At 39.9% G+C, this 13,985-nt stretch overlaps 1 protein-coding gene across 3 annotated transcripts in view; it reads left to right on the top strand.

The window, feature by feature from the left end:
* The window catches only part of VAMP7 (vesicle associated membrane protein 7), a 68,781-nt gene that overhangs the window by 3,993 nt on the left and 50,803 nt on the right, over window positions 1–13,985 (top strand). For 2 of the 3 annotated variants that reach the window (XM_007462409.1, XM_007462410.1), the window contains exon 2: window positions 10,890–10,979. In XM_007462409.1, coding sequence (XP_007462471.1) covers window positions 10,951–10,979 — 29 coding nt within the window. In that variant the 5' untranslated portion in view covers window positions 10,890–10,950. Of the gene's footprint in view, window positions 1–10,889; window positions 11,045–13,985 lie in introns of all 3 variants that reach the window. The other variant, XM_007462408.1, reaches the window with a different exon arrangement.

Genomic DNA, 13,985 nt, shown 5'->3' on the forward strand with positions numbered 1-13,985 from the left:
AATGTAGTAGAATTGGGATGATGGCTATGGGACCAAGCAAGGAGTGAGTAAGAGAACAGGGAGGAACAGTGTTAAGATAACTTTCCTTTATATTCCATTATCTTTTTTTTCCCTTCTCTTTCTGGCTTATAGTTTAATTCTTTTTCTTCTTGAATCTGATCTTATATAGCACTTTATCATTTAATGGACATTCACATACTGCTAATAATTAGCAGAGCCATGTTTTCGGACTTCAAATGCAGTATTCTTTTGGCCACAGTTGTTTCTATTGTCCCAATATTCATTAAGACATTACAGATTCTATTGCAAGATAATAATAGTGGGCCCTGTGAGACTTGATTACAGGTGTGATTTTTATCAGTATAGGAGAGAGTAAGAAATACTTATTTGTTTTTAACATCTTTATTGGAGTATAATTGCTTTACAATGTTGTGTTAGTTTCTGCTGTATAACAAAGTGAATCAGCCATATGTATACATATATCCCCATATCCCCTCCATCTTGCGTCTCCCTCCCACCCTCCCTATCCCACTGCTTTAGGTGGTCACAAAGCACCGAGCTGATCTCCCTGTGTGATGCAGCTGCTTCCCACTAGCTATCTGTTTTACATTTGGGGGTGTATATATGTCAGTGCTACTCTCCCACTTTGTCCCAGCTTACCCTTCCCCCTCCCCGTGGCTTCAAGTCCATTCTCTATGTCTGTGTCTTTATTCCTGTCCTGCCTCTAGGTTCTTCAGAACCATTTTTTCTTAGATTCTATATATATGTGTTAGCATACGGTATTTGTTTTTCTCTTTCTGACTTACTTCACTCTGTATGACAGACTCTAGGTCCATCCACCTCACTACAAATAACTCAATTTCGTTTCTTTTTATGGCTGAGTAATATTCCATTGTATATATGTGCCACATCTTCTTTATACATTCATCTGTTGATGGACACTTAGGTTACTTCCATGTCCTGGCTATTGTAAATAGTGCTGCAGTGAACACTGTGGTACATGACTCTTTGAATTATGGTTTTCTCAGGGTATATGCTCAGTAGTGGGATTGCTGGGGCATATGGTAGTTCTGTTTTTAGTTTTTTAAAGGAAGTTCCATACTGTTCTCCATAGTGGCTGTACCAATTCACATTCCCACCAACAGTGCAAGAGGGTTCCCTTTTCTCCACACCCTCTCCAGCATTTATTGTTTGTAGATTTTTTGATGATGGCCATGCTGACTGGTGTGAGGTGATACCTGATTGTAGTTTTCATTTGCATTTCTCTAATGATTAGTGATGTTGATCATCCTTTCATGTGTTTGTTGGCAATCTGTATATCTTCTTTGGAGAAATGTCTATTTAGGTCTTCTGCCCATTTTTGGATTGGGTTGTTTGGTTTTTTTTTTTTGATATTGAGCTGCATGAGCTGCTTGTATATTTTGGAGATTAATCCTTTGTCAGTTGCTTCATTTGCAGCTATTTTCTCCCATTCTGAGGATTGTCTTTTCATCTTGTTTATGGTGTCCTTTGCTGTGCAAGAGCTTTTGAGTTTCATTAGATCCCATTTGTTTATTTTTGTTTTTATTTCCATTTCTCTAGGAGGTGGGTCAAAGAGAATCTTGCTGTGATTTATGTCATAAGGTGTTCTGCCTGTATTTCCCTGTAAGAGTTTTATAGTGTCTGGCCTCACATTTAGGTTTTTAATCCATTTTGAGCTTATTTTTGTGTATGGTGTTAGGGAGTATTCTAACTTCATTCTATTACATGTAGCTCTCCAGTTTTCCCGGCACCACTTATTGAAGAGGCTTTCTTTTGTCCATTGTCTATTCTTGCCTCCTTTATCAAAGATAAGGTGACCATATGTGCGTGGGTTTATCTCTGGGCTTTTCATCCTGTTCCATTGATCTATATTTCTGTTTTTGTGCCAATACCATACTGTCTTGATTACTGTAGCTTTGTAGTAAAGTCTGAAGTCAGGGAGCCTGATTCCTCCTGCTCTGTTTTTCTTTCTCAAGATTGCTTTGGCTCTTCAGTGTCTTGTGTTTCCATACAAATGGCGAAATTTTTTGTCCTAGTTCTGTGATAAATGCCATTGGTAGTTTGATGGGGATTGCTTTGAACCTTTAGATTGCGTTGCATAATATAGTCATTTTCACAATGTTGATTCTTCCAATCCAAGAACATGCTATATCTCTCCATCTGTTTGTAACGTCTTTAATTTCTTTCATCAGTGGCTTATAGTTTTCTGCATACAGGACTTTTGTCTCCTTAGGTAGGTTTATTCCTAGATATTTTATTCTTTTTGTTGCAATGGTAAATGGGAGTGTTTCCTTAATTTCCCTTTCAGATTTTTGTCATTAGTATATAGGAATGCCAGAGATTTCTGTGCATTAATTTTGTATCCTGCTACTTTAACAGATTCATTGATTAGCTCTAGTAGTTTTCTGGTAGCATCTTTAGGATTCTCTATGTATAGTCTTATGTCATCTGCAAACAGTGACAGTTTTACTTTTCTTTTTCGATTTGGATTCCATTTATTTCTTTTTCTTCTCTGATTGCCGTGGCTAAAATTTCCAAAATTATGTTGAATAATAGTGGTGAGTGGGCACCCTTGTCATATTCCTGATCTTACAGGAAATATTTTCAGTTTTTCACCATTGAGAATGCTGGTGGCTGTGGGCTTGTCATATATGGCTTTTATTATTTTGAGGGAGGTTCCCTCTATGCCCACTTTCTGGAGAGTTTTTATCATAAATGGGTGTTGAATTTTGTTGAAAGATTTGTCTACATCTATTGAGATGATCATATGGTTTTTGTCTTTCAATTTGTTAATGCGGTGTATCGCATTGATTGATTAGCATATATTGAAGTATCCTTGCATTCCTGGGATAAGCCCCACTTGATCATGGTGTATGATCCTTTCAGTGTGCTGTTGGATTCTGCTAGTATATTGTTGAGAACTTTTGCATCTATGTTCATCAGTGATATTGGCCTGTAGTTTTCTTTTTTTGTGACAGCTTTGTCTGGTTTTGGTATGAGGGTGATGGTGGCCTTGTAGAATGGTTTGGGAGTGTTCCTTCCTCTGCATTTTTTGGAAGAGTTTGAGAAGGATAGGTGTTAGCTCTCCTCTAAACGTTTGATGGAATTCACCTGTGAAGCCACCTGGTCCTGGGCTTTTGTTTGTTGTAGATTTTTAATCACAGTTTCTATTTCAGTGCTTATGATTGGTCTGTTCATATTTTCTCTTTTGTCCGGTTCAGTCTTGGAAGGTTATACTTTTCTAAGAATTTGTCCATTTCTTCCAGGTTGTCTGTTTTATTGGCATACAGTTGCTCGTAGGTGTCTCATGATTATTTGTATTTCTGCAGGGTCAGTTGTTTCTTCTCTTTCTTCATTTCTAATTCTGTTGAGTTGAGTCTTCTCCCTTTTTTTCTTGATGAGTCTGGCTAGTGGTTTATCAATTTTGTTTATCTTCTCAAAGAACCAGCTTTTTGTTTCATTGGTCTTTGCTGTTTCCTTCGTTTCTTTTTCATTTATTTCTGAGCTGATCTTTATGATTTCTTTCCTTCTGCTAACTTTGGTTTTTTTTTGTTCTTCTTTCTCTAATGGCTTTAGGTGTAAGGTTAGGTTGTTTATTTGAGATTTTTCTTGTTTCTTGATGTAGGATCATATTGCTATATACTTCCGTCTTAGAGCTGCTTTTGCTGTGTCCCGTAGGTTTTGGGTCATCGTATTTTCATTGTTACTTGTTTCTAGGTACTTTTTGATTTCCTCTTTGATTTCTTCAGTGATCTCTTGGTTATTTAGTAACGTATTGTTTAGCCTCCATGTGTTTGTATATTTTACAGTTGTTTCCTGTAATTGATATCTAGTCTCATAGAGTTGTGGTCAGAAAAGATACTTGGTATGATTTCAATTTTCTTAAATTTACTGAGGCTTGATTTGTGAACCAAGATATGATCTATCCTGGAGAATTTTCCATGAGCACTTGCAAAGAAAGTGTATTCTGTTGTTTTTGGATGGAATGTCCTATACATATTAATTAAGTCTGTCTTTTTAATGTGTCATTTAAAGCTAGTGTTTCCTTATTTGTTTTCATTTTGGATGATCTGTCCATTGGTGAGAGTGGGGTGTTAAAGTCCCCTACTAATAGTGTGTTAGTGTCGATTTCCCCTTTTATGGCTCTTAGCATTTGCCTTATGTATTGAGGTGCTCCTATGTTGGGTGCATAAATATTTACAATTGTTATATTTTCTTCTTGGTTTGATCCTTTGATCATTATGTAGTGTCCTTTTTTTCTCCTGTTTTAGTCTTTATTTTAAAGTCTGTTTTGTCTGATATGAGTATTGCTACTCCAGCTTTCTTTTGATTTCCATTTGCATGGAATATTTTTTTCCATCCCCTCACTTTCAGTCTGTATGTGTCCCTAGGTCTGTAGTGGGCCTCTTGTAGACAGCATATATACGGATCTTGTTTTTGTATACATTCAGCCAGTGTATGTCTTTTGGTTGAAGCATTTAATCCATTTACATTTAAGATAATTATTGATATGTATGTTCCTGTTACCATTTTCTTAATTGTTTTGGGTTTGTTTTTGTAGGTCTTTTCATTCTCTTGTGTTTCCTGCCTAGAGAAGTTCTGTAGCATTTGTTGTAAAGTTGGTTTGGTGGTACTGAATTCTCTTAAATTTGTGTGTCTGTAAAGCTTTTGATTTCTCTGTCGAATCTGAATGAGATCCTTGCTGGTAGAGTAATCTTGGTTGTAGGTTTTTCCCTTTCATCAGTTTAAATATGTCCTGCCACTCCCTCTGGCTTGCAGAGTTTCTGCTGAAAGATCAGCTGTTAACCTTATGAGGATTCCCTTGTGTGTTGTTGCTTTTTCCTTGCTGCTTTTAATATTTTTTCTTTGTATTTAATTTTTGATAGTTTGATTAATGTGTGTCTTGATGTGTTTCTCCTTGGATTTATCCTGTATGGGACTCTCTGTGCTTCCTGGTCTTGATTGACTATTTCCTTTCACATGTTATGGAAGTTTTCAACTGTAATCTCTTCAAATATTTTCTCAGCCCCTTTCCTTTTCTCTTCTCCTTCTGGGGACCCCTATAATTTGTGTCTTGGTGTGGTTAATGTTGTCCCAGCAGTCTCTGAGACTGTTCTCAATTTTTTTCATTCTTTTTTCTTTATTCTGCTCTGTAGTAGTTATTTCCACTATTTTGTCTTCCAGGTCACTTATCTGTTCTTCTGTTATTCTTCTATTGATTCCTTCTAGAGAATTTTTAATTTCATTTATTGTGTTGTTCATCATTGTTTGTTTGCTTTTTAGTTCTTCTAGGCCCTTGTTAAATATCTTGTATTTTCTCCATTCTGTTTTCAAGATTTTGGATCTTTACTATCATACTCTGAATCCTTTTTCGGGTAGACTGCCTATTTCCTCTTCGTTTGTTTGGTCTGGTGGGTTTTTACCTTGCTCATTCATCTGCTGTGTTCTCTGTCTTTTCATTTTGCTTCACTTACTGTGTTTGGGGTTCTCCTTTTCACAGGCTGCAGGTTCGTAGTTCCATTGTTTTTGGTGTCTGCCCCCAGTGGGTAAGGTTGGTTTAGTGGGTTGTGTAGGCTTCCTGGTGGAGGGGACAGGTGCTTGTTTTCTGGTGGCCGGGGCTGGATCTTGTTGTTCTGGTGGGCAGGACACAACCAGTGGTGTGTTTTGGGGTGTCTGTGAACTTAGTATGACTTTAGGCAGCCCCTCTGCTAATGGGTGGGGTTGTGTTCCTGTCTTGCTAGTTGTTTGGCATGGGGCATCCAGCACTGGAGCTTGCTGGCTGTTGGGTGGAGCTGGGTCTTAGTGTTGAGACGGAGATCCCTAGGAGAGCTTTATCTGATTGATATTACGTGGGGCTAGGAGGTCTCTGGTGGTCCAATGTCCTGAACTCAGCTCTCCCACCTCAGAGGCTCAGGCATGACACCAGGCCAGAGCACCACGACCCTGTCAGCTACACGGCTCAGAAGAAAAAGTGAAAAAAAGAATAATAAAAGAAAATTTTTTTAGGGGCTTCCCTGGTGGCGCAGTGGTTGAGAGTCTGCCTGCCGATGCAGGGGACACGGGTTTGTGCCCCGGTCTGGGAAGATCCCACATGCCACAGAGCAGCTGGGCCCGTGAGCCATGGCCACTGAGCCTGCGCATCCGGAGCCTGTGCTCCCTAATGGGAGAGGCCACAGCAGTGAGAGGCCCACGTAACGCAAAAAAAAAAAAAATAAAATAAAATAAAAATAATTTTTAATTATTAAAATGAAAAGGTAATAATGAAAAAATGAAGAGAGCAACCAAACCAATAAACAAATCCACTAATTATAATAAGTGGTAAAAACTATACTAAGATAAACATAAAAATCTGAAATCAGTTCCAGACAGCAGACCCCAAGTCAGTAACTCCCAAAGTCCACCGCCTCAACTTTGGGATGATTCATTTTCTATTCTGGTGTTCCACAGATGCAGGGTACATCGAGTTGATTGTGGAGTTTTAATCCGCTGCTCCTGAGGCTGCTGGGGGAAGTTTCCCTTTCTCTTAGTTCGCACAGCTCCTGGGGTTCAGCTTTGGGTTTGGCCCCACCTCTGCGTGTAGGTCGCCGGAGGGCGTCTGTTCCTGCCCAGACAGGGTGGGGTTAAAGCAGCAGCTCATTAGGGGGCTGTGGCTCACTCAGGCCGGTGGGGGGAGGGAGGGATACGGAATGTGGGGCAAGCCTGCGGTGGCACAGGCCAGTATGGCATTGCAACAGCCTGAGGCACGCCGTGTGTTCTCCCAGGGAAGTTGTCCCTGGATCTCGGGACCCTGGCAGTGGTGGGCTGCACAGGTTCCCGGGAGGGGAGGTGTGGATAGTGACCTGTGCTTGCACACAGGCTTCTTGGCAGCTGCAGTAGCAGCCTTAGCATCTCATGCCCGTCTCTAGTGTCTGAGCTGATAGCCATGGCTTGTGCCCATCTCTGGAGCTCATTTAGGTGGTACTCTGAATCCCCTCTCCTTGCGCACCCCAAAACAGTGGTCTCTTGCCTCTTAGGCAGGTCCAGTCAGCTCCCAGCCCCCACCCACCCCAGTGGGTGAGCAGACAAGCGTCTCAGGCTGGTGAGGCTGGTCGGCGCCGATCCTCTGTGCGGGAATCTCTCCGCTTTGCCCTCCGCCCCCTGTGGCTGCGCTCTCCTCCGCGGCTCTGAAGCTCCCCCCCGCCGCCCTCCCCTCATCTCCACCAGTGAAGGGGGCTTCCTAGGGTGTGGAAACTTTTCCTCCTTCACAGCTCCCTCCCAGAGGTGCAGGTCCCATCCCTATTCTTTTGTCTCTGTTTTTTCCTTTTTCTTTTGCCCTACCCAGCTACGTGGGGATTTTCTTGCCTTTTGGGAAGTCTGAGGTCTTCTGCCAGCATTCAGTAGGTGTTCTGTAGGAGTTGTTCCAGATGTAGATGTATTTTTGATATATTTGTGGGGAGGAAGGTGATTTTCACATCTTACTCCTGTGCCATCTTGAAGGTTCCCTCAAGAAATGTATATTAGTGACAACTGAGAGGAAAGTAAAGTTTCTGTTGCGATGTACCCAATGTTTAATAGGCATTTTTAAAATTCAGAACTGCTTTTATTGAATAAAACACTGCTATGCATAACTTACATAGCTATCCTTATAACTTATATTCACTGTTCCTAGTTATACTCCAAATAATGTCCTCCCTCTTCTAGGTGACTATACTTTATATAAACTTGAAGATTGCTGTCTTTTTCATGTGTAATATTTCTAGTTCCTCTAGCCATTCTTCCAGTGATACAATCTCCAGGTCTCTCACCATACTTTGCCCTTCTGTCCAGTCTTAGAATACTGTACCTAGAATTGAACTCAGTATTACACGTGTGTTCTAAATAGCACAGAGTATAATGGCAATAGTACTTAAAGAGATCAAGACACCCTGTTTCTTGATGTAATTTAAGGTTACATAAGCATTTTAAGCAATTACATCATAACACTTCATAACGAACTTATGGTCCACTAGCACACTAGATCTTTTTGTATTGTTGCTAAACTCAGTTTTCTTCTTGAAGCTGCTAAAGGACTGAGGCTCTACCTTTTCATCTCTTTGTCTCAGGGACCATATGATTTCTCATCTCTGTTTCTCTTTGTGTTTTTTTCCCACTCCACTGTATGTCTCTTTGACCCTTACCAATGACCTCCTTCCTTATAAAATTTCAGTGACTGTTTTATAGTCTTAATACTGTGTATCAGTGAACAGAGCTGGGAGGTGACACTTGTTCCTTTTTCAAGGTTTCTTTTCATTTGGCTTCTAGGCCACCATATTCTTCTGGCTTTCCTTTCACTTTCCTGGTTGGTCCTCCTCCATCTTCTCTGTGGGTCTCTATTCATCTCCCTTTCCCTCAACTATTTGGTATGCCTTGTGTTTTGTCTTTGGTTTTTCCCTCAACTTTGGTTGTGCCTTTGGTTTTTTCTGTATGCAATGTATCTTCAGCAAATAAAGCATGTTTAAAATGGCAGGTCTAGATGAGCTCATCTAGGATAAGAGAGTGCAGAACCAGTACCCGTGGAAAGTCAACATTTAGGTCAGCCAGAGGAGAAGGATTCAGCAAGAAGACAGAAGAAACAGCCAGACATTTAGGAGTGTTCCCAGAAGGAGGGTTATTCAGCTGTGTTGACTGTTTCTGAGAGGTCAAGTAAGGTGAGAATAGAGAAATGACCAGAGAAGTTTGCATTGTAGAGGCTGTTGGTGATCTTGACAAGCATGGTTTTGTGGAGTGTTGAGGGGAAAAGCCAGATTATAGAAGAGAAGAATTAAAAGAAGATAGAGAAGCAGAGATAGTGTGTAGATGATAATTTTAAGAAATGGAGCAGTACCTGGAGCATGTTACATGGTCAGTTGAGGCTTTTAGGTTCAAGGGATATAATGTATGAGAAAGTCATTTGGAAATTATAACATGCTACTACATATGTGTTTGGAGAAATCCAGAAAGAAGATGGCTGAGGACACAACCCTGTGAAGCACCTTCATTTAGAGAGTGCAATGAAGAGACTCCAAGAGGAGTTCAGCTCAAGAGACACATGAGCAGTTCTGTTCTGTCCTTCATACCAAAGACATTCCAAGAGGGAGTCAGTGGATTCCCTGACCTCAAGCATTTTATATTTGCTGTGTTTCACAAAACGTGGTCATGTGAATCACCTGCATCCAGACAGGCTTGGCTCTTAAGTATATATTCCAGGGCCCCACCTCAGGCCTACTGAATCAGAATTTCAGGGAATTATACCAAGGATTTGAATTTTTAATAAGTGATTCTCACTTTGCCACCCAAGATGACTCTGGCTTATTGGATGAAACTGAACATGTTAACAAATAACATTAGGTTGAAGAGTTAGTTGAAGAATAGGAAGATATTTGTTCATCTCTTTTATAAGTTCATGCCATTAAATAAGAGAAACCAGGCTATTCTGTGGGGAAAAAATAGTACAAATTCATAAACACGAGGAAAATACAGGCATACCTCTTCTTATTGCACTTTGCTTTATTGTGCTTCACGGATATTGCTGGGGTTTTTTGTTGTTGTTTTTGTTTTTTTAACAAATCAAAGGTTTGTAGCAACCCTGCATTGAACAAGTCTGTCAGTGCCATTTTTCCAACAGTATTTTGCGTACTTCATGTCTCTATGTCACATTTTAATAATTCTTGCAATATTTCAAACTTTTTCAGTATGTTTATTATGGTGATCTGTGATCTCTGGTGTTACTGCTGTGACTCCCTGAAGGCTCAGATGACAGTTAGCATTTTTTAGCAATTAAGTTTTTTAAAATTAAGACATGTACATTGTGTTTTTTAGATATAATGCTATTGCACACTTAATAGACTACAGCATAGTGTAAACATAACTTTTATATGCACTGGGAAACCAAAAAATTCATGTTACTTGTTTTACTGTGATATTTGCTTTATTGCGGTGGTCTGGAACTGAACTTGCAATACCTCCGAGGTATTACTGTAATCTTAAACTCATTCTGTATTGTTTTAGAAATATTTTGTTTATAAAGGATCTTACCATAATTTATAGAACCATTCCTCTTTTGCAGAAGATTCGGGTTATTTTCAGTTTATTTCTGTGATGGATAATGCCTTCATAGAACAGGCAGAATATAGTATAGGGATAAAATTGTGGGTTCTAGAACCATACTGCCTGGGTTTAAATCCCATCTTTTACCACTTACTAGCTCTGTAATTCTGGACAAATTATTTAAGTCATTTATACTTCATTTTCCTCATTTTAATGTAAGTATCATGATAGTGTATTAATTTCATTGATGTAAGGATTAAATTCAGTGTTTAAAATGGCGCCTGGCGCATAGTGAGTGCTTAATAAATATGGGCTATTATTATTGTTAATAGGTATATTCGTGATTATAGAATCTAACTGCTGTTGAACTATTTCCCTAGGATAAATTTTCAGGATGGGATTACTTTATTAAAGGATGAAGACATTTTTATGTCCCTTTGCCGTCTATGGTCATTGCTTTTCAGAGGATGATAACAGTTTGTGCTGTGTAATTTGTAAATGCAACCTATGTATCAGTGTAATGTATGTGTGTGTATGCATGTATCACATATACATTACATTGTATATATACACACACATAAAAATTTATTATGTGTATGCATTTGGTTTTTCTCTAAATATGAATGCATATCAGTGTGGTTTAGATTATAAGTTTGTAGAAGACTGTGACTTTAAGTCTGTTGTTAAGTCTGTTCTGTTTAATGTTACAGTGCCTTGGTCAATACTGTCTCCAGATGGATGTTGGTAATGATAGTAAGTTACTTTTGAAAGATTATGTCAAAGAAATATTCTAAGTCTTATGTGTCTTTTTTCCCTTTTGATAGATCGAAGCCATGGCCATTCTTTTCGCTGTTGTTGCCAGGGGAACCACTATCCTTGCCAAACATGCTTGGTGTGGAGGCAACTTCCTGGAGGTGACAGAGCAGATTCTGGCTAAGATACCTTCTGAAAATAACAAGCTAACGTACTCACACGGCAAGTGAGTTCTGCTGTGTGTGGGTAGCGGGTGAAAGAAGTGAATTATTATAATCAGAACAGTGGAAAACTAGAAAAGCAAGCTTCTCAGTAGATAATTTGAATAAGCTGACAGAACAATAATCTTTACCAGCTTAGAAAATGTTTGGTTCTATTAATTTTAAATTTAGCTAAAAATTATTTTATTCTGTCATCAAAGTGATATTAATATTTTAAAGAAAGATATGGAAATGTTAGATGTAAAAGTGACTTTGCTATAGAGCTCTAGTACATGTGAAACTTGATGTAGTTAAGATAAAGAATATTTTTTTCTTTCATTCTTTCTGTGAATATCTACTGAGCACTTGATTATCGCCAGACGCTTTGCTTGGTGCTGGGGATACAAGAAATCACTCAGTATTTGCCCTCATGGAGGTTATAGTTTAATGAAGGAGACAGTCAGATCCATAGGTAATCACAGTAGAGGGTAGAAGCTAGTGGACAGGGGGATGGTATTCCAGGTAGAAGGAACAGCTGGTAGAGAAGTATGGAGGCATATTTAGTGAACTGCAGGTGTTTGTGACTGGTGCCCAACATGGTGAAAATAAAGCTAGAGAGACCGACAGAAGAGAAGTCCTGTAGGGCCTCATAGGCCATGTTAAGGGGTTGTACTTTACTGTATGGGCAATAGGAAGGCATTGAAAGTTTTCAGCTGGGGTGTGACTTGGTAAGCTTTTGCTTTAGAAAGATCACTGTCGTGGCTGGTTGGAGAATGAATTGGAGGGGGCATAGTTGGGAAATCTTAGTAATCATAAAAAGTGCCTCAACCTTCCTCCTCAGTACTTAACAATCTTTTGTTACCTAACTCATCCTAATTTCCTTAGACCCTATCTCAGAAGGAGGTCCTTATTGGTTTCCAGGGCCAACTCCTTGTATAATTTAGGATCTAGTCTAAACTGCTGTAAGAGAGAGAAGCCAAAATACAGTATTAATTTATGAGATAGCCCAGAGATGAGTACTTCGGGACTGATGGGGTGGCTCTGCCATTTTTAATTAGTGCCTTCCAACTCTGGCCAAGGCAGCTTCTTCAGTTCTTGTTACTTCCCTGTGCTTGCCCAGTAATTTTTTTTTTTTTTTTTTGACGATACGCGGGCCTCTCACTATTGTGGCCTCTCCCGTTGCGGAGCACAGGCTCCGGACGCGCAGGCTCAGCAGCCATGGCTCACGGGCCCAGCCGCTCCACGGCATGTGGGATCTTCCCGGACCGGGGCACGAACCCGTGTCTCCTGCATCGGCAGGCGGACTCTCAACCACTGCGCCACCAGGGAAGCCCAATTGCCCAGTACTTTTAAAGGCAAAGCCCAGAAGTGGCCTGACAGTTGATTGTTCACTGCATAGTTATGTAGCTAACCTAGCTGGAGTGGAGACTAGAATTTGTCATCTCTAGCTGTGCAGCCATATGCTCAGCTAAAACTCTGTTACTCTGGAGGAAGTTATAGGACATCAGGAGACAACTTGCAATCTTCCAGTCTACTCTTCTGGGCCACCAAAATATTAGGATGTACTCTTCTTCCCAAACATAGAGCATACCTCCTCTCTGCAGGAGGTGGCCCCAAAGACTCATCTGATCGCTGTGTCCAGCTCCAGGTCCAGACAGTCCGAGTGATACACAGTCCTCTCCATCACACCCAGGAGTGGCTCCTGTGGCCCATTAACAACAAACTAAAAGACAAGTCATATGATCTCCCTGTTTCATCAGACCAACCCAATAGACATTGGTGGAATAAGAACAGCATCACCAAGTGGAAGTTGTAAACCTTGATTTAGAAAAGGGAAGAACAAGAAACACATAGATATCACTGTTTCTTAGCAATATTCAAATAACTACTCCACAGCAATTTCAGAGACTCTTATTCTGACCTGGGAGTGGTTAGTGGTTCTGCTTTCTTGGAAGAAATTCTTCATCTTTTCTCCCTTTCTTCTCCAGGAGGCTCTTCCTGGTCCATTATCCTCTCTGGCCACATCCAGAATGGGTGTTAAGTGTGTCATCTTTGGGAACTGTATAGGTTTTGTAATCTGTTACTTCCTGGTGTAGTTTAGGGGCTAAGAAGTTACCTCTGGGTTAAATGACCTCAGTTTCTTGTGAGTATGGCTTTAGGGTTTCTTCAAAAATTTATTGGGCTCAACGATCGTGTTTCTAGTCAGTTCCCAGGAATGTGCTCAGGGAAAGCACATGTCATCTTTGTAGAGGCAAGGCTGGGAAGTAGGGCATGTTTCTTCCACTCATATTTTATCAGGCAGAACTTAATCACTAGCCATATCTATAGCTACAAGAGAAGCTAGACTATGTAATCCAATGAAAATGTGGTTATAGTGCAAGAAAGTGATGTTATCCATCTGCTGTGTCTTTCCACCTGCATCCTGACCCAGTCCTACCCGGTATCCTTTGGAGTAAGTCTCTATCACTGAGTTGTCTTTTCTTTTTAACCTTCTGCCTTAGTTTCTTTCTTATAATCATGTTCCATCATCCCGATCAGCTTGGGAATAAAATATCTTTTATTACTGTACACCAACAGAAAGAAGTACATTTTACTGTATGAAAATCATTTCTCCCTGAAATCTGACCTTCCTTTTGCTGTTTCTTTCTTTCTTTAATAGCATCACCAGTCATTCAGTTGGCTAAGCCTAAAACTTCAGAATCATATTTGACTCCTTAACCAAATCCTTGCCATTCTCCTACAGGAGGTATTTCAATCTCCTCTATCCTCACTTTTCATAGTGTTTGTTCAGGCATTCATTGTTTCTCATTTCTAATAACCTCCTCCTAGCTGGTTTTTCTGCTTCTAGTTGATCCCTCCTTAAATCTGTATTTCACATTCCTATGATTATACTTTCTTGCTTAAAACCCATTGCTTTTAGAATAAAGCCCAAACTCAGCCTTCACAATGTTGTCTATTCCTGACTTT

The sequence above is a fragment of the Lipotes vexillifer genome, unplaced genomic scaffold, assembly GCF_000442215.2.
Source record: "Lipotes vexillifer unplaced genomic scaffold, Lipotes_vexillifer_v1.1 scaffold115, whole genome shotgun sequence".
NCBI classification, from domain to species: domain Eukaryota; kingdom Metazoa; phylum Chordata; class Mammalia; order Artiodactyla; family Lipotidae; genus Lipotes; species Lipotes vexillifer.